This window comes from Globicephala melas, chromosome 6 (assembly GCF_963455315.2).
Source record: "Globicephala melas chromosome 6, mGloMel1.2, whole genome shotgun sequence".
NCBI lineage: Eukaryota > Metazoa > Chordata > Mammalia > Artiodactyla > Delphinidae > Globicephala > Globicephala melas.
This window is the reverse complement of record NC_083319.1, coordinates 100608730-100629101: the sequence shown is the minus strand read 5'-3', so window position 1 is coordinate 100629101 and position 20372 is coordinate 100608730. Positions and strand designations below refer to the sequence as shown.

Sequence of the window (20372 nt, the reverse complement as noted above, 5' to 3'; positions counted from 1 at the left end):
TGGGCCACGGCAGTGAAAGCACCGAGTCCTAACCACTGGCCCGCCAATGAACTCCCAAGATAGTCCTTTTTTTTTTTCTCAAAGATTCTGTGTCATTGCACCCACAGGTACAGTAGAATTACTACCAGTAGCAATTTTTGATTAAGGAAAGATAGCAGCAGCATCTGTAGGGTTTTTCCTTCCTCTTTGTTCATATCCCATTCACGCTGAGACAAAGCAGAAACTTCCAGGGCTGCTGGACCAGCAGGGACAGGACCCTGCTTCTGCCCATCTGGGGCCAACTTGCCCTGGGCGGCCCCTCCTCTGAGCAGTCCGACAGTGATGCTGTCCAACTCTCCCTGGCATCTCACTGGATTCTGCCAATCAGGGATGAGCACATAGACCCCAAAGACCTGGGACAGCATGAGAGGACAGGGTGTCCTCCCCACCCTCCTCCTTTTCGAATCCCGCCATCATTCAAGGCCCAGTTCAAACCTACTCTTCCTTGAAGTCGTCCACCATCTCTTTTCTCTCATCTTTCTTTTTTTCCTTTAACCAGTACAGTTTTTATTTATTTATTTGATAGACACTTAGGCAGCCCTTCCAAGTGCTGGGCACTGTGGTTAAGTGCTTTATTAGAATTAACTCATTTAACTATCCTAACAATCTGATGAAGTAGATCCCTCTGCTACATCTGATCTGGAGATGGGGAAACTGAGGCACAGTGACCTTTCTGTTAACCAATTCATTACTTACTGGTTGGTTATCATTTTAGAAAAAACTTTGACTCACCTTGATCCGTATTCTGCCTTCCAAAAAACAAAACCATAAAAACACACAACGCAGGCTAAGAGCTTACCTAGGATATGATATGGAGACAACCTCAGCCTCACTGACTCCTGGGTGAAGAATTTTTTTTTAAAGGATAAAGATGGTAATTTAATAATGATAAAGGGGTTAACTCATCAAGAGGACATAACAATCTGAAATGTTTATGCGCCAAATAACAGCTCTTCAAAATACACGAAGTAGAAACCGACAGAACTGCAAGGAGAAATAGACAAACCCACAATTATAGCTGCTGATTTCAGTTCTACTCTCTCAATAATTTATAGAACAAGTAAGGATATAGAAGACCTAAACAACGCTATCACCCAGTTTGACCTATTTGGCTTTTAGAGAACGCTCCACTCAACAACAGCACTATGCAAAATTTTTTCAAGTACACATTCAAACAAAACATAGCCTAGCTGGAACATAAAATACGCCTGGATCATAAATTATGTCTCAATAAATTTAAAATGATTCAAGTCATACAAAGGGTATTCTGCGAACATGATGGAATTATGTTAGAAATCAATAACAGAAAGATATCTAGAAAATTCCCAAGTACTGGAAACTGCATGCCCAGTTCTAAATAACCCTTCTGTCCTAAAGGTAATCAAAAGGTAAATTTTTTTTTTTTAATTTCTTTTTTTTAATTTTTTTTTTATTTTTTAAACATCTTTATTGGAGCACAATTGCTTCACAATGGTATGTTAGTTTCAGCTTCACAACAAAATGAATCAGTTACATATATACATATGTTCCCATATCTCTTCCCGCTTGCGTCACCCTCCCTCCCACCCTCCCTATCCCACCCCTCCAGGCGGTCACACAGCACCGAGCTGATCTCCCTGTGCTATGCGGCCGCCTCCCACTAGCTATCTACCTTACGTTTGGTAGTGTATACATAAAAAAAAAGGTAAATTAAAAAGTATTTTGGCCTGAATTAAAATGAAAACACAGTATCTCAAAATATGTGGAATATAGCTAAAGTAGTACTTAGAGGGAAATGTATACTCCTGTACTGGAAAAGAAGAAAGGTGTCAAATCAATGACATCAGCTTTCACTCTAAGAAACTAGAAAAAGAAGAGCAGATCAAACTGGGTGAAGATTTGATGTGGTCTGTGGCTGCGTTTCATCACCATTATAATTTCCATGACGAAACCAAGTCTACTTTGATTCAGCAGAGGGGGTAATTTAAGTCTCTTCTCATTGCTTCTCGTTGGATTCACATCTTTAATTTTGTCTATCAATGGGAGAGAGTTTTACACTCAACTTGTCCTGCTAATTGACAAAGGGAAATAAAGGCAGGGGACAACAAGACAGCATGCTGAAGATATCTGAAGAATTTGGGTGACCAACCCTTCTGATTGCCCAGGACTGAGGGGTTTCCTGGGACCAGGGGTCCCATCTCTTTTATTTATTTATCTATTGAAGTATAGTTGATTTACAATATTGTGTTAGTTTCAGGTGTACAACGAAGTGGTTCGGTTATATATATATTCTTTTATATATATTTATATATAACTTTTCTTTTCTTCATATATACATATAAAACTGAAGATTATTTTCCATTATAGGTTATTACAGCATACTGAATATAGTTCCCTGTGCTATACAGTAGGTCCTTGTTTTTTATCTACTTTATATATAGTCGTGTGTATCTGTTAATCCCAAATCGTCATTTATCCCTCCCCCCTTTCCCCTTTGGTAACCATAAGTTTGTTTTCTATGTCCGTTGAGTCTGTTTCTGTTTTGTATATGAGTTCATTTGTATTATTTGTTTAGATTCCACATATAAGTGATACCATATAATATTGGGTTGGCCAAAAATTTCGTTTGGGTTTTTCCATAACATCTTGTCTTTTTCTGTCTGACTTACTTCACTTAGTATGATAATCTCTAGGTCCATCCATGTTGCTGCAAATGGCAATATGTCATTCTTTTTTATGGCGAATATTCCATTGTATTTGTCTCTCTTAGATCCCTTTCTGCATTTTGTATTTGTAGACTTTAGTATTATCTCACTACACTCGGTTAGTCCCTTGTCTTCTAGAATGTGAGCTTCCTGTGGGCAGGAGGCCACCACTGCCCTTCCGGGTCCTGCTCCACAGTGCCCAGCGCGGGCCCAGCATGACCAAATGTTCAGTGAGTGCTGGCAGGTGCACCCTGCAGAGCTCGGTCTGGAGTAGGACTGAATCCCAAGAGCAGGGACCGTGCCTCTCTGGTTCCACCACCAGATCCCCAGCAGCTGGCACAATGGCTGGTCCAATGCCCAGTTGTGGAAGAAGGGAGGGGTGGGCACCATGATGCCTTGGTCACCTGCCCCGTCTTACCTTCTGCAGAATGTTTGCCGCCCGCAAGAAGCAGCGCTATTGGCCGTTCTCCATGGACTGCACAGGCACGGAGGCCCACATCTCCAGCTGCAGGCTGGGTCCTCAGGTGTCGCTGGACCCTGTCAAGAATATCACCTGTGAGAACGGGCTGCCGGCCGTGGTGAGTTGTGTGCCTGGCCAGGTCTTCAGCCCTGATGGACCCTCAAGATTCCGGAAAGCCTACAAGCCAGAGGTGAGGATGGGGCAGGTGATTCGGCCACTTGGCACCTGAGGGGAAGGTCTGGTGGTTAAGGGAGCAGAGAGGGACCCCAAGAGACAGCAAGGAAATGAAGACCACTTTTCTAGAGGGCAGGAAGGCAGAGGACACCCGTCAGGGCCAGCCTCTCCGATAGATGCCACCTCTAGGGTGTGACAAGAAGCTGAGCCCCTGCCCCTAATCATTAGCACCCCTACCTGTCCTTCCACTGCTGCTCTATTCTGAGGCCAGCGTCCCCTTTGTGGGGGACAGATACACTGGAGAGGAACATGACTCATTACTGACGTCACAGGCTCCGTGTGGACCGCATGAAGGGTGGGGGTGGCCACTTGGGGCTCCTGCACAATTCCCAGAGGAATCAAGCATCCTGGAGCCTTTGGAAAAATGATCCAACCGTCAAAAGCACGTGAAATCAGCAACTTTCCAACGAGCTTTGGTTTATTCTGCAACAGAAAGGGTCACCATTTTTAAAAGTTGTCACCGTGATAGTAAATGGAAACGTACCATCCCCACGTCTGTGTTATCTGTACCCGTTATCACGTTATACGTTTGTGAACCAGCCAGTGTGTGTGCGTGTGGGTGTATTCAAGAGATGTCAGTGTACGTCTGTTCACATCAATTACATCCCCGCTTCAACTGACTGATTCCTTAGGACAAGCGAACTAGCCCAGCCATTGGCAGGCTTGACACATCCTCTGAAGACGAGAAAGTGCACTCTTCTGTCTTCCCCTGAAAGTCATTAGGCAGCTTTTCTATTTCCTATGCTCCTCTTTTCATATATCCACAAAGTGTCTCTGTGATTTGCATACTCTGAAAACTGCTAATACGGGCCGGTGGGTGGGAAGAGCACCTGGAAAGAGCAGAAGGATGGTTAGGAAAGAGAGCTAATCATTTAGTAGGGATTGATTCCCTGTATCAGACGAAACCGAATTACTTGGCAATCGGTCCCCTGGGCCAGGACAGGTTCCATGTCAGCTCCGATCACATTAGGGGTGAGACGAGAGAGTAAACTCTGATGGGGGCAGGTGGTGTGTCAGGTAGGGGGGTGGAGTGGAAGGCAGGAGTAGCAACCCCTCCCCAAGCTGAGGCAGCCTCATTCCGTGTCTACTGTCCCTTCTCCATGTCTCTCCCCCTATCTACCCCCCTGCCCTCTCCAATCTCTCCTGTCCATCAACATCTGATGACCTGCTCTTGGACAGGGGCTGATAACACTCACCCAGTGGAATCGAGAAACCCGGGCAGGAGCCAATAAGCCACACTGGGTGCCCCCTCCCAGGCTGGGGTGGCATATCTGGACAAAAGAAGAACCCTTAAACCAAAGGAGCGAAGTGAACACAGCGAGCCCAGGCATCAACCGGAGGGTGTGAGAACTCTTTGGGGTGTCTTCCTGGCACTTCCGTCCGGAAGCCAGCCCCGTCCCCCTCCGTCCCCACCAGGGCTTCCAAACTGCACAGACCTGACCACACATCACACGTGTGCAGCCAGGCCACAGAGGCATGCCTGCAGCCCCTCACTTCCCCCCCACTGCCATGTGCTTGGACAGCCACAGCCTCAGCCTGAGCCTCTGAGCTTTCCTCATGTGTCATCCAGAATACCAGGTCCTACTGTTTTGGAATTCCTCTTACTGTGTGGTTGAAAGCAAAGGAATCAAACTCATACCAAACCAGTTCCAAAAAAAAGAGCAAGAAAGGCTTACATCACATTTTCCCTTGGTTTCCTTCTTTCCTCCAGGGCCAGCTGACTCATCCTGGCCTCTGCCAGATAGGGTAAGGTTATCTGGGACTCTGCCTTACGCCTGAGTCACGGATGGTCCGCTCCATGGGAAGGGGACCCTGACATCCAGCTAGAGAGCTTAGGAAAGGAAATGGGGGAAGGGAGAGGTCACGGTTCTGCAACAGTCAGGGGCTGGGGCCAGCAGTTGTATTTGTCTTGTTTTCTAAAGCTAGACTAAAGTTTCTCGAAGCCAGTGTGGGTTTTGCACCCCTCCCTGTCCCTCTTTTCTTCTCCCTCTAGTGCCAGGGTCTGTCCCTGAGGTCTGTAAATCTGGGTGGGGACCTTGGCTGGAGGTTGGAGACACAGGCTCTTGTTTGATGCCTTGGCCCTCGAGATGACTGCTGTATGTTAATGCTTGAAAAACACCACCTCCAGCCAGGGCTGCCTCGTCCAGACCATCAGTGGGTGTGATGAAGGGAGTCCAGGGCTGTGGACTGCACAGGCCAGAGTAGAACAATGACTCTGGTCTGATCCAACACACACAGAAGGGCTGCACAGTCACCCCTTACTCCTTCTGTATTGAATCAAATGGCATCAGCAATAGCTCAGAGCCTCACAGCCTTCTGAGTTCCCCACCCCAGCACACACACACACACACACACACACACGCACAGAAACGGATGCAAAGCAGGGCATGTGGGCAGATGGAGTCAAATGACCCATCTCCCATCTTGTAAGGTGTAATCCAATGGGATTAAGATGCTGCTGGAGAGTAGGTCTTACTCCTGTGCAATTAAATAAGCCCATAAGGTGATAAGGCTTCCAGGCTGTCAGTGAGCAAGTAGGCATAACTAAACTATAACCACCCACTCTCTGCATATCTGGTGGGGCTGCACCTTCTGAAGAGTTGGGCAGATCTAGACGTGGAGTAGAATTGGAGTGGCGGAGCTGGAGTGGCGACTGGTCATGAGCCCAGCTGCAGGACCGATGTGGGACGTCACCAGTGGGAGGCTCTCCACCCCCTTGCCACGGCCCATCCCCAAGTCTTGGCCGCCTCAGTGGGGCCCCGCCCGCTCACTCTCCGTCTTCTCTCTCCTGCCTCTCATCCGCCTGCAGAGCAGGATCCTTGTGGTTGGTCCGTTTAGCGCCCTGGAATCTCCCCCGGGGCTAGACCGCAGCACGCTGTTACAAGCAGGATAGAATTATGATCCATTTGGAGTCTGCAGACTTTGGGGGTAGGAGGTTCTTTCTGTAGCTCTGAAGCTTGAGGTTCTGGAGTGAGGGGGTGGAGGGAAGTGTTGGTGTTAAGGTCGTCGAGCAAGTATGGGGTGGGGTGATCAGCTGCTTAGGGTCCCTGATGGGCTCCCCAGTGGCCCAGGACGAAAGGTCCACGAGAAGGCTGCAAAGGGAGCGCACCGCCGAGCCGACCACGCAGAGTGAGCATGCGCGCCTCCACCCCTCCGCGGGCACACACGCAGATCGAGCACTGTCAGCTCCCAGCCTGGGTCCAGGGAGTGGGGAGGGGTTGGGGAAGGAGGGGAGTGAGCTGCACTCAGCAGGACCATGTGTCTCTTCAGCAACCCCTGGTGCGGTTGAGAGGAGGTGCCAATGTCGGGGAGGGCCGCGTGGAGGTGCTCAAGAACGGAGAATGGGGTACCGTCTGCGACGACAAGTGGGACCTGGTGTCCGCCAGCGTGGTCTGCAGAGAGCTGGGCTTCGGGAGCGCCAAAGAGGCCATCACAGGCTCCCGGCTGGGGCAAGGTAAGGCGTGGGGAGGACGTTCTGTGCGCTCTCTTCACGGAAAGTGTCACATGGGGAGCCCAGTGGGGGCTGGCTGGCCTCATCCTTTCCAGGCTCTTCCTGCTTTGCCTCCTCCCTCCAGCAGCTGCTGCTCTGTTAGACAATCCCAGGCCTCTCCCCAGGCAGTTGGAGCTGGAAGGGCCTTAGGGAATATTGAGTGCCCATTTTATGGATTTGGAAGCTGAGACCCAGAGAAGGAAGTAAACGACCAAGATGAGACAGCATATTAGCACCCAATGAATATTCTAATGGAGGTCTACCCAATTCCTAACCCAATGCTCCCCACAGCCCCACTGAAAAAGCTGGAATTTCCAGGTCCTTCCCCCAGGAGAAGACCTCAGAATTCATGAGGCTATGGACCACCCCAGGCACAAAAGAATCCTGCATGTCATCTTACTTTTCCACCCTGAGTTAGCACCACAAACATTCTCTCCCTGTCGCCAGAGACTGGGAACAGGATGCCCTGCTCCCAATGTCATGAGATGCTAACAAAAGAAGGGGCCTGGTTTTTATTAAGTGTCTCAAACAAATCTTTCCTTTGAGCAAAGAACAAGAGTATAGGAGGCTTTCAAGCAGGTCACCCTGTTGAGAGGAATGTTGTCAACATGACATGGCAACACAACAGATAACTTCCCCTCCCGACCCCCATGAAGACCACTGCCCTGTGCCAGCCCTGGTCCTGCAGGGGGTGGAGTCTTTGCCCCAAACAGACTCTGCAGCCCAGCGAGCGTCCAGCACCCCACCCCACCCCACCCAGGGGGACTTTGTGTGTTGAGCAAAGGAAACCGGTCATCTGCAGGAATCTTTTCAGTGTTGACCCCCAGGGAGGCTGCTGCAGACCAGGGGCTGCCGTGGTTGGGAGGGGGTGGGGAGGGAGGAGAGTGGGCTGCAGACGAGGGTGGGCTGTCCTATCCCGTGAGGAGAGGATGTCTCCACACTGTCAGGAATAACACCATCACCCCACAGAAAGGAGTATGGTGAGGTCATTGGCCACAACCTGGAGGAAATAACAGCCCAGTGGACCCTAGAGACAGTCTTGGAATCATAGATGGCGCTGCTACAGAAGAACTCAGAGGTCATCTCGTACAACAGATGAGGAATCTGAGGCTCTGGAGAGCGAGCCTGAGGTCACACCTATAGTTAGTGGCAGAGAAAGATTGAAACTCGAGTCTTCTAACTCTCAGATGTGCGCTTCTCCCTTCTACCCACCTGTCTCAGCCTGCTCACATTCAGAGCATCTCTACCTCCAATCCCTGCAAGCTTCCTGGGGTCTACTGAAGTTTGAGGGTCTAGGGTGGACTAGAACGTTGCTTTGTGCCAGCCGTCAGTGACCCAGTGACAATCTTTCTCCTCCCCTGTCGTGGTGAGCTCTTTGCAGTTCCCTTGAATCTCGAATATTCCCACAGTCCATTGTACTAATTAGGTAATGTGTTGGTTTGTGGTCTCCCCAGGCCTGCAGGACAAAGACCACTCATTCTGAGGAGGAAACAAGCCCCAGATGACATAAACATTCCGTTTATCATGGGTGTGTGCTATTTGACCTAATTATTTCACTGCCCAGAGCAGCCAGAATTTTCCCAGGGCCCACGGGACTCTGGGAGAAAGAGACATTTGGCATTTTCAATGCTGTCCTTGAAAGAACCATTGGATGATGTATCATCTCCTGCCACATTGGGCAGGTCAACTCTGGTAGGCAGAAAGGGAAAAGTCCACATTTGATGTCATGCCACAGAAGAGTCAGGGTCCATCCTCAGCCCTGCCTCTAGCTGGTGGACCAAGTTACCACACCCACAGCGAGGGTAGTGAAAGGGCAAGTGCTGAGGGGCGGGCAGTCTGAGTCCTGGTCCTGGCCCTGCCACCTACATTCTCGGTGAGCTTGAGCAACCTTCTGGGTCTCAGATCCTTCCCTGGATTCACGGTGTCTGAGGTTCTGTCTGTCCAGCCTCCTGGGATTCTGAGACCTGTTCTTATCACCAGCATGGATGTTAGGTCAGAGTCAGGCACTGTGCTTTGTGTTCTGAGGTCCCCTGTACACATCTGAACTCCAGCTGTCTGTTCACACAACTGGCTCCCACCATGCCTTTCTCATAGTCTTCTGGAGACATTCATTTTATCAGGAATGAATGAATGAGGGAATTCCCTAGCAGTCCAGTGGTTAGGACTCCGCACTTCCACTGCAGGGGCCACGGGTTGGATCCCTGGTCGGGGACCTAAAGGATCCCACAAGCCTCGCGGTGTGGCCAAAAAAAAAAAAAAAAAGGAAGGAATGAATGAATTAGTTCCAGTTGCATAAGTAGGGTGAGCTGAACAAACACTTGGTAAAGAAATTCCAACACTCCAGACCCACGCTGTCCAACAGACATATAATGTGAGCCACATATGTGATGTTAACATTTTCTAGTAGCCATGTAAAGAACAAATAAAAAGAAAGAGATGGGGCTTCCCTGGTGGCGCAGTGCTTGGGAGTCTGCCTGCCGTTGCAGGGGACATGGGTTCGTGCCCCGGTCCGGGAAGATCCCACATGCCGCGGAGCGGCTGGGCCTGTGGGCCATGGCCGCTGGGCCTGCGCGTCCGGAGCCTGTGCTCTGCAACGGGAGAGGCCACAACAGTGAGAGGCCCGCATACTGCAAAAAAAAGAAACAGATGAAATTCATTTTAATAATCTATTTTCCTTAATATTATATATAATATTTCCAAAACATTATGATTTCAACATGTAATCAATATAAATGCTCTTGATGAGATAGTTCACAGGTAGGGTACTGACTCTCTGAAATGCAGGATGCGTTTTGCACTTACGGCCCATCTTGGTCTGGACTGACCACGTTCCAAGGGCTCGGCGAGGTGGCAGCTGCTGCGCTGGATGGGGCAGCTCCAGAGCAGTGCCTTTCAAACCCTTTTGCTTGAAACCGCCCATCAGAAATACTGCCAGCACATGCATGTAAAGCTGAAACATAAGTCTCTGGAGACAATGCTTACCTTTATAACATGCAAAAGGCTGTGCGTTGTCCTAGTCTATTCTATTGTGATCTTCAAAATCTGGTGGCAACCTGCAGAGTTGTGGGTCCCAAGTCCATAACATCGTTCTAGCAGGTTGGACATGGAGTCATCATCATCACCACCATCATCATCATCACCATCACCATCATCACCATCATCATCATCATCACCATCACCACCAACACCGTCATCATTACTGCCAGTACCGTCATCACTGTCATCATTGCCATTATCACCATCATCACTCTCCTCACAATCATGAAACAAGCCACTGCTCTAACTGGATACTCAAATCCAAGGTTGCTCTGTGTTTCTGAGCCCGTCTTAATTCATGAGCTGAGGCTCTGCTTACTTCAGCATCTCTGTTGGGGATCTGTATTTTGCATAGCCTTTCCGCTCTGAGTCCTTGGGTATTTCCAGCCACAGTGACCGATGTGTTTTTATAAATTTTATAAAATTCCAAGGAATTGGAAGCTTCATCATTTATGAATTTCCAAGGAAATGGAAACTTGGCTCTTACCTGTCACAGTGGGTTGCTCCTGGAATTTAATTTTGGGGCTCAGTGAGCCTAGATACCAGGTGTCTCCAGAAACCAAGAGCCGGGGGTCCCTCCTTTGGACTCCAAAGCACAGGAAGTCACCTCCGTCTTTATCATTTACCACATGATATTACAAGTCTTTGTGTAAGTGTCTGCCTCCCCCAGGCACTAACCGTGAGCTTGTCACGGCAGGGCCTGCCTTAATTCCTCTGTGGGTCCCCAGCACCTGGCACAGAGGCTGACGTCAGCAGGGACTCAGTGAAGCCAAGGACATCCATTCAGATGCTGCTTGCAACACTTCCTGTTTGCCAGGCTCTTGTTGGGAATTCACAAGGCACACAGACATAGTGCCTGCCCTCGTGGGGCCTCCAACCCAGTGGGGAAGCAGACAGACATTGAACAGGGAGGCGCTTGAGTGCAGTGCGAAGCAGAGTGCTCAGTGGAGGCTACCCGAGGGGACCCAGCTTAGATGCGGCTCAGAAAGGTTGTGCCGTCAAAGTGGCATCAAAGCTGAGCCCTGAAGGATGAGCAGGAGTTCGCTGCTGAGGAGGAGGAAGGTCCAGGCGGAGGGGAATGCTTGGCTCAATGGAACAGCCAAAGGGAGGCTGGCGTGGCCGAGCTAGGGAGGAGCAGGCAAAGCTGGAACGCTAAGTGGAGGCCTGTCTCTGGTCGGACCATTTGGGGACTGTGGATTTTACCCTGAAGTGCAGTGAGAAGCCATCACAGGGGTTTAAGACAGGGGGTGACATGATTCAAGATCTCTTGGGCTGTGCGTGGCAAATATTTTGGACTAAGAAAGCCGGAGGGAGACTAGAGGCTATTTCATTCATCCTACTGGGAGAGGACAGGGTTGGACTGGTGTCGTGGTGGCAGAAATGGAAAGCACTGAGATTTGCGGGGAGCGCACAGAACGTGGTGAAGGATTGCTTGTCTGTGATAAAGGAGGAGGAGACGGTGCCTCTGGGTTCTGCTGAGAACGGCCAGGTGCATGGAGGTACCACTTCCTGAGATGCGGAGGTGCTGGCGGAAAAACAGGCTGGAGAAGGCCCTCCTGCTGCAATGAGAAAGGACAAAAGCAGATGAGTCTTTCAAGAAGTTCTCCCTGAAGGGAAGGAACGTGACAGGCCAGAGGGAGGTGTAGGATCAGGGGAGGGTCGTTGTAAAGATGGGAGATTTTAGCACGTTTGGGTGCTGAGGGACCGACCCGAACCAGAGGAGGGTGGCAAGGACCAGGAGAGAGAGGAGAACGCAGGGCAAGACAGGGTCCAAGGTGGGCTTCCAGGCAGTCAGGAGCTCCCGGAAAGAACTGGACTTGGATCCATCTTGATGGGCTAGACAGAGGAGAGGTGGATCTGTGAGCCGAGCTGAGCTGAATGCCGGACAGACAGAATTTCCTCTCCCCAGCAGTGGGAGGCTCCCCCTGTGACCCCGGTGCCTGTAAGGGAAGCTTCCCGCGTGCACACTAGAGGTCCTTGCTGAATGTCTTCCGTCTGCCTTTACGGCTCCACTCTCTGCCTTGCCCACATGGTCCAGGGTCCTGGGAGGCAGGCTTGGGTGTGGCCAGCTGAGAGCCCTGGGGGAGACTGGAGGTGGGGAGAGTGGAGGGGTCAGGTCTTTACTCTCCTTGTGGGCCACTGTGTCCCTCCACGGAGGGTAACGGCTCTTCAAAGGTGGTCTCCCCACATGGCTTTTTTGCTCTCCTGGGCCAGATATCGGCACCTCCTTTTACTCCTGCAGGCCTGGGGGTGACCTCTGTGCCCCAGGATTACTAGCCCACAAGTACTGGACTGTCCACTGTGATTTCCCCACGCTCTGTCCATAACTTTATTTTTAAAATCTCTTTCTCTAACTCAGATCATCCAATTTGAGAATGCTATCTCTTTCCTGCGGGGAGCCTGACTACACAGTGACAGTCACCCCTTTCGGATTCATCAGTGCATGGAATGTTGTCCTCTAGTCCAACCCCTTTATTTCAGTGAGAAAACGATATTCAGAGAGGCTGAGTGAGTTGGTCAAGGTCACACAAGTTAGTAGCAACTTTTGTTTCTTCTCATGGAAGAAATGATTCCCAAGACAAGAAAAAATTCTCTCTAGGTAGAAGAGGCCTGGGTCATCAAGCTGATTATAGGAGGTGGTTGGGAGGATTTTGAGGATGGGAGAGGCATGTTCTTATTGTCTGGAACTTTCTTTCCCATCCTAGAAGGTTTCATAGCCTATGTGCATTTTCCATCCCCAGGGATAGGACCCATCCACCTCAATGAAATCGAGTGCACTGGGAATGAGAAGTCCATCATAGACTGCAAGTTCAATGCTGAGTCTCAGGGCTGCAACCATGAAGAAGATGCTGGTGTGAGATGTAACATCCCCGCCATGGGCTTCCAGAAAAGGGTAAGGAGCCTGGACTCCCAGAGGGAACTCTGTTATATTGTGGTCACTGAAGCCCCAGAAAATGTAGACCAGATGGCCTCAGGCTAAAGCTTTCCAACAGGTGGTAGAAGGGTGCTCTGATGATGAGCTCAGAAAGTTGTCAGGCTCTGCTGCTCTCACTGTTGGTGACCGTCACCAACAGTGAGAGGAGGAGCGAAATGAAGAGACACGTGGATGAGCTCTACTGGCCTTACTGGCAGATGCTGGGGATCCACTGTGCGCCGCGCCCTGCACTGGGGCTGGACATACAGGGTGATTGTAACTCAGTCCTTCCTGCGAGGGATTCAAGGTGTACAGCACCTGTGGTGCCCTTGGCAAAAGCCCTTTCCAAGAACCCAGAGGAACCACATTACAGCAGGTCCGCGAATCACACAGATCTAAGCACAACACAGATAGTATCTGGGGACCGAAGACTGTATGTTGGCTTCCAGAGGGAAAGAAAAGGGAACCTTTACAGCGTTATGTCCGAGACACATCCCTCCCTTCCTGAGATGGCGTCTCTAAAAACCTGCATCGTGTCCCCTCGTGTGGGTGACCTTTCCCACAGGGGTAGCCAACAGGATGAGCTCCTCTTTGCCAGGAGGTCGTCTATCCAATCCTACAAAAAGGCCCAGTAAACCCTATTTAATGCTCTTCACTAAACCATGAATTTGGTACAGGGCTGGCTCATTGGAAGAACTTCTTGAAGGCTTATTTTTTTAATGAGCAAATGCAGATACATCAGCGCACAGAGTGGCTCCCCAGCCAGGTGCCTGCTCTGACGGTGATTCTTGACCTTGGCACCAGCATGTCAAAGGCACTACTGGATTGGTCAGCCACAACAGTTCACCGCCCAATGGGGCCAAAAATGTGAACCCAACAGCCTTCAGCCAAGCCAGGCATTTGCTTGGGGGTAAGCAGGAGCGTGGGCCACAGCCCCACAGCTGCAGGGAGGGCTTGCCGTCTGTAATTGCTGAGCAGCGTTCCAGGAAGGCCGTAACAGAGCCATAAAAGCTGACGTGCCAAGAGTCCCCGTATGCTGGGGCACCATCCTCTTCAGACAGATCGGACTTGGGTGGAATGGGGTTTGCAACGCAAAGGAAAGACCTAGGCCAAAGAAAGTGAAGTTTTCCAGAAGGGTTTTATGGTGGGTGGAGCTGAGCTTGCCCACGTGGCCAGTCATGCCAGTGGGGCACCACACTCGCAGCACAAACAGCCCTCACCCTTTCGTGGGCCCTCCAGGCTCTAAAAGATGAGCGCAGTGCTCAAGCACAGGGCATGGGAGAGTTGTACGCCTGGATCTGCCATTTCTATCCCCCGGGAAGGAAAAGAAGGATGTCACCTCTGAAAGGAATCCCTGTGGGCTGTATGAGCCGTCTCCCATGGCAGTGGGCCAGGCTTCTGCAGGGCCTGCCTTGGGGCTCCCAAGGGCATTGGTAACGCCGCTGAGCAGAAAAATCAAGACTCCCAAGCTTTATCACTGTGTTAGTTTTCTGGGGCTGCCATAGCAAAATACCACAGACTGGGTGGCTTAAACAATAAAAATTGGTATTCTCATAGTCTGGAGGCTGCAAGTCCAAGATCAAGGTGTCTGCAGGGTTGGTTTCTCTTGAGGCTTCTCCCCTTGGCTTGCAGATGGCCGCCTTCTCACTGTGTCCTCACATGGCCTTTCCTCCGTGCACACACAACCCTGGTGACTCTTTCTCGTCTAAGGAAACCAGTCCTATTGGATTAGGGCCCATCCATATGATCTCATTTAACCTTAGTTACCTCTTGAAAGGCCCTACCTCCAAGTGAGTCACATTTGGACTAACGTGGGGGTTAGGGCTTCAGCATATGAATTTGGGGGGTGACACAAGTCAGTTCATGACAATCACGCACTAGCTGATTCCTTAATGAATCTCTTTAAGGGTTCAGTTTCTCCTCAGAAAATAAAGAGGTGAGAGAGGTGATTCCTAGCTTCCCTTCCAGCCCGCAGTTCATTAGGAAATTGACTTCTCTATTGAATGACTAGTAAAACTCAGAGACTTGGAACCGGGTGGTTTTGTCCATCCAGCCACAGCAGAGCTGCGTTTCTTTCATTGCTGGGGTGAGACGCCAAGGCAGGGAGGCTCTGGGACTGGCAGGTGGGTTTACCAGGCGAGCTAATCCACGCAGGGGCCCTGGCACCTTTGCTGACCTCTAGTTCCCTTCTGAACTGTGAGCCTGGCCCTGACTGGGTAGCAGGACCAAGCCCACATGTGGAATGTGAGTTGGAGAATGCCCGTGCTTGCTTTCATGTTAACATCTGGGTTGCGTTACCTCACTTCCTACCCGCCACCTCCAAAAATAGGTGTGGGACTGGTGAACCACAACGTTATCAAAACACAGGGCGGCCTCACCATGCCCCACTGGCTGGAAGTGGGTGTTTTGTTTTCCCTATTCACGCTCAGAAAACTTCAGGTGCCTGCACTTCGCTCCCTTCTTTCAAACCCCATACTGCTGCCACCGAGAATCAAAGGAATAGGAAAAAAGAAATACCTTGGGTTGTTTTTAAAAAAAACAGTGGAGGAGGATTGACCTCTCCTGGCATCCTTGAAAGGTAATGAGGTGGAGAGGGTGCAGGCCAGAGGCTCCTGGCTGACCCCGAGGCCTCTTGGGGTTCCACCAATGCTGGTAGAGTCAGAGCATTGAGCCAGGCTGCTTCCAGAATGGGACACCCAGGACAGGGGCCCTGGAAATAGAGAGTTGTGTCCCGGGCTGAATTTGAACTTCATGGCTGGCCTCTTTTGTTCCCTCCACAGTTTTCTAGAAAATGAGAAAAGGCCTCCAATGCATCTTGAGGTGCCTGGATTCCTCCCGGGGTGATGGAACCCTGCTCCCTGTTACGGAGGCTGCTCCAGGCTTGCTTAGCCTTGGACGCACGGCCACAGCTTGGAGCTTTTGGAAGTGCTTCAAGGAGAGGCCCCAGCTTGCCACTGGTGACTCCAAGTTTTCCTTGCCCTGGAGTCACTGTGCAGCCACATTCTTTAGCAAGAGCCTCTCAGACTTCTGTTGGCTCTAAAACCTAGGACAAGAACACACAGCCAACAAACTCTGGCTGCACAGGCAGTGTTGGACAAAGGACAGGGGCCCTCCCAGAGAGAGCCCTTGAGACAGGAGCCTTCACATTGAGACTTAATCTTGGGGCCCCACTGCTCTCTGGTAGTGGGACAAAGTGTGAACTGTGGGTTCTTTAGGCTCCCCCATCTTCATCTTTCACTGACCTTGGGGCAACAAAATGAAGTCAGTTTGGGGGGGCAGTGGCCTATGAAGGGGGTAGCGGAGGTAGCTATCAGCCCCCAGTGCAGTTAGTAACACAGGGCACAGTCTGTAGGGAGATAAAAAATAATGATAAACCCAATTAAAACTTATTCTGCTTTTTTTTTAAATTATTTTTTTTTGTACAGCGGGTTCTTATTAGTTACCCATTTTATACATATTAGTGTATATATTTCAGTCCCGATCTCCCCACCCCACCCCCACCACTTCCTCCCCTTGGTGTCCATACGTTTGTTCTCTACATCTGTGCCTCTATTTCTGCCCTGCAAACTGGTTCATCTGTACCATTTTTCTAAGTTCCACATATATGCGTTAGTACACGATATTTCTTTTTCTCTTTCTGACTTAATTCACTCTGTATGACAGTCTCTAGATCCATCCACGTCTCTACAGATGCCCCAATTTCGTTCCTTTTTATGGCTGTGTAATATTCCATTGTATATATGTACCACATCTTCTTTATCCATTCATCTGTCGATGGGCATGTAGGTTGCTTCCATGACCTGGCTATTGTAAATAGTGCTGCAGTGAACATTGGGGTGCATGTGTCTTTTTGAATTATGGTTTTCCCTGGGTATATGCCCAGTAGTGGGATTGCTGGGTCATATGGTAATTCTATTTTTAGTTTTCTAATGATCCTCCATACTGTTCTCCATAGTGGCTGTATCAATTTACATTTGCACCAACAGTGCAAGAGGGTTCCCTTTTCTCCACACCATCTCCAGCATTTGTTGTTTGTAGATTTTCTGACGATGCCCATAATAAATGGTGTGAGGTGACACCTCATTGTAGTTTTGATTTGCATTTCTCTAATAATTAGTGATGTTGAGAAGCTTTTCATGTGCTTCTTGGCCATCTGTATGTCTTCTTTGGAGAAATGTCTATTTAGGTCTTCTGCCCATTTTTGGATTGGGTTGCTTGTTTTTTAATATTGAGCTGCATGAGCTGTTTATATATTTTGGAGATTAATCCTTTGTCCATTGATTCGTTTGCAAATATTTTCTCCCATTCTGAGGGTTGTCTTTTCACCTTGTTTACAGTTTCCTTTCCTTTGCAAAACTTTTAAGTTTCATTAGGTCCCATTTGTTTATTTTTACTTCCATTACTCTAGGAGGTGGATCAAAAAAGATCTTTCTGTGATTTACGTCAAAGAATGTTCTTCCTATGTTTTCCTCTGAGAGTTTTATAGTGTCTGGTCTTACATTTAGGTTTCTAATCCATTTTGAGTTTATTTTTGTGTATGGTGTTAGGGAGTGTTCTAATTTCATTCTTTTACGTGTAGCTGCCCAATTTTCCTAACACCACTTATTGAAGAGACTGTCTTTTCTCCATTGTATATCCTTGCCTCCTTTGTCATAGATTAGTTGACCATAGGTGTGTGGGTTTATCTCTGAGCTTTCTATCCTGTTCCATTGATCTATATTTCTGTTTTTGTGCCAGTACCATATTGTCTTGATTACTGTAGTTTTATAGTATAGTCTGAAGTCAGGGAGTCTGATTCCTCCAGCTCCATTTTTTTCCCTCAAGACTGCTTTGGCTATTCGGGGTCTCTTGTGTCTCCATACAAATTTTAAGATTTTTTGTTCTAGTTCTGTAAAAAATGTCATTGGTAATTTGATAGGGATTGCATTGAATCTGTAGATTGCTTTGGATAGTATAGTCATTTTCACAATATTGATTCTTCCAATCCAGGAACATGGTATATCTCTCCATCTGTTTATATCATCTTTAATTTCTTTCATCAGTGTCTTATAGTTTTCTGCATACAAGTCTTTTGTCTCCCTAGATAGGTTTATTCCTAGGTATTTTATTCTTTTTGTTGCAGTTGTAAATGGGAGTGTTTCCTTAATTTCTCTTTCAGATTTTTCATCATTAGTGTATAGGAATGCAAGAGATTTCTGTGCATTAATTTTGTATCCCGCAACTTTACCAAATTCATTGATTAGCTCTAGTAGTTTTCTGGTGGCATCTTTAGGATTCTCTCTATATAGTATCATGTCATCTGCACACAGTGACAGCTTTACTTCTTCTTTTCCAATTGTATTCCTTTTCTTTCTTTCCTTCTCTGATTGCTGTGGCTGGGACTTCCAAAACTATGTTGAATAATAGTGGTGAGCATGGACATCCTTGTCTCATTCCTGATCTTCGAGGAAATGCTTCCAGTTCTTCACCATTGGGAATGGTGTTTGCTATGTTTGTCATATATGGCCTTTATTATGTTGAGGTGGGTTTCCTCTATGCCCACTTTCTGGAGAGTTTTTATCATAAATGGGTGCTGAATTTTGTCAGAAGCTTTTTCTGCATCTGCTGAGATGATCATATGGTTTTTATTCTTCCATTTGTTAATATGGTGTATCACATTGATTGATTTGCATATATTGAAGAATCCTTGCATCCCTGGGATAAATCCCACTTGATCATGGTGTATGATTCTTTTAATGTGTTGTTGGATTCTGTTTGCTAGTATTTTGGTGAGGATTTTTGCATCTTTGTTCATCAGTGATATTGGTCTGTAATTTTCTTTTTTTGTAGTATCTTTGTCTGGTTTTGGTATCCAGGTGATGGTGGCCTCACATAATGCGTTTGGGAGTTTTCCTTCCTCTGCAATTTTTTGAAAGCATTTGAGAAGGATAGGTGTTAGCTCTTCTCTAAATGTTTGATGGAATTCACCTGTGAAGCCATCTGGGCCTGGAGTTTTGTTTGCTGGAAGAATTTTAATCACAGTTTCAATTTCATTACTTGTGATTGATCAGTTCATATTTTCTGTTTCTTCCTGGTTCAGTCTTGGAAGGTTATACCTTTCTAAGAGTTTGTCTGTTTCTCCCAGGATGTCCATTTTATTGGCATAGGGTTGCTTGTAGCAGTCTCTTAGGATGCTTTGTATTTCTGCGGTGTCTGTTGTAGCTTCTCCTTTTTCATTGATTTGAGTCTTCTCCCTCTTTTTCTTGATGAGTCTGGCTAATGGTTTATTTATTTTGTTTACCTCCTCAAAGAACCAGCTTTTAGTTTTATTGATCTTTGTTATTGTTTTCTTTGTTTCTATTTCATTTATTTCTGCTCTGATCTTCATGATTACTTTCCTTCTACTAACTTTGGGTTTTGTTTGTTCTTCTTTCTCTAGTTCCTTTAGTTGTAAGGTTAGATTGTTTATTTGAGATTTTTCTTGTTTCTTGAGGTAAGCTTGTATTGCTATAAACTTCCCTCTTAGAACTGCTTTTGCTGCATCCCATTGGTTTTGGATGGTCGTGTTTTCATTGTCATTTGTCTCTAGGTATTTTTTGATTTCCTCTTTGATTTCTTCAGTGATCTCTTGGTTATTTAGTAACGTATTGTTTAGCCTCCATGTGTTTGTGTATTTTATCTTTTTTTTTCCCTGTAATTGATTTCTAATCTCAAAGCGTTGTGGTCAGAAAAGATGCTTGATATGATTTCAGTTTTCTTAAATTTACTGAGGCTTGATTTGTGACCCAAGATGTGATCTATCCTGGAGAATGTTCTGTGCACACTTTTGAAGAAAGTGTAATCTGCTGTTTTTGGATGGAATGTCCTATAAATATCAATTAAATCTGTCTGGTTTATTGTGTCATTTAAAGCTTGTGTTTCCTTATTAATTTTCTGTTTGGATGATCTGTCCATTGGTGTAAGTGAGGTGTTAAAGTCCCCGCTATTATTGTGTTACTGTTGATTTCCTCTTTTCGAGCTGTTAGCAGTTGCCTTATGTATTGAGGTGCTCCTATGTTGGGCGCATATATATTTATAATTGTTATATCTTCTTCTTGGCTTGATCCCTTGATCTGTGTAGTGTCCTTCCTTGTCTCTTGTAACATTCTTTATTTTAAAGTCTATTTTAACTGATATGAGTATTGCTTTCTTTTGATTTCCATTTGCAAAGAATATCTTCTTCCATCCCCTCACTTTCAGACTCTATGTGTCCCTAGGTCTGAAGTGGGTCTCTTCAGTAGACAGCACATAGATGGGTCTTGTTCTTGTATCCATTGAGCGAGTCTGTGTCTTTTGGTTGGAGCATTGAATCCTTTCATGTTTAAGGTAATTATCGATATGTATGTTCCTATTACCATTTTCTTAATTGTTATGGGTTTGCTTTTTTTTTTTTAATTTTATTTATTTTTGGCTATGTTGGGTCTTCATTTCCGTGCGAGGGCTTTCTCCATTTGTGGCAAGTGGGGGCCACTCTTCATCGCGGTGCGCGGGCCTCTC

At 47.6% G+C, this 20372-nt stretch overlaps 1 protein-coding gene across 1 annotated transcript in view; it reads left to right on the top strand.

Annotated features, from left to right (window-relative positions):
• The window catches only part of LOC132597427 (lysyl oxidase homolog 2), a 102378-nt gene that overhangs the window by 55595 nt on the left and 26411 nt on the right, over positions 1-20372 (top strand). The window contains exons 5-7 of the mRNA XM_060300036.1: positions 3151-3373; positions 6688-6871; positions 12685-12836. Coding sequence (XP_060156019.1) covers positions 3151-3373; positions 6688-6871; positions 12685-12836 — 559 coding nt within the window. The remainder of the gene's footprint in view (positions 1-3150; positions 3374-6687; positions 6872-12684; positions 12837-20372) is intronic.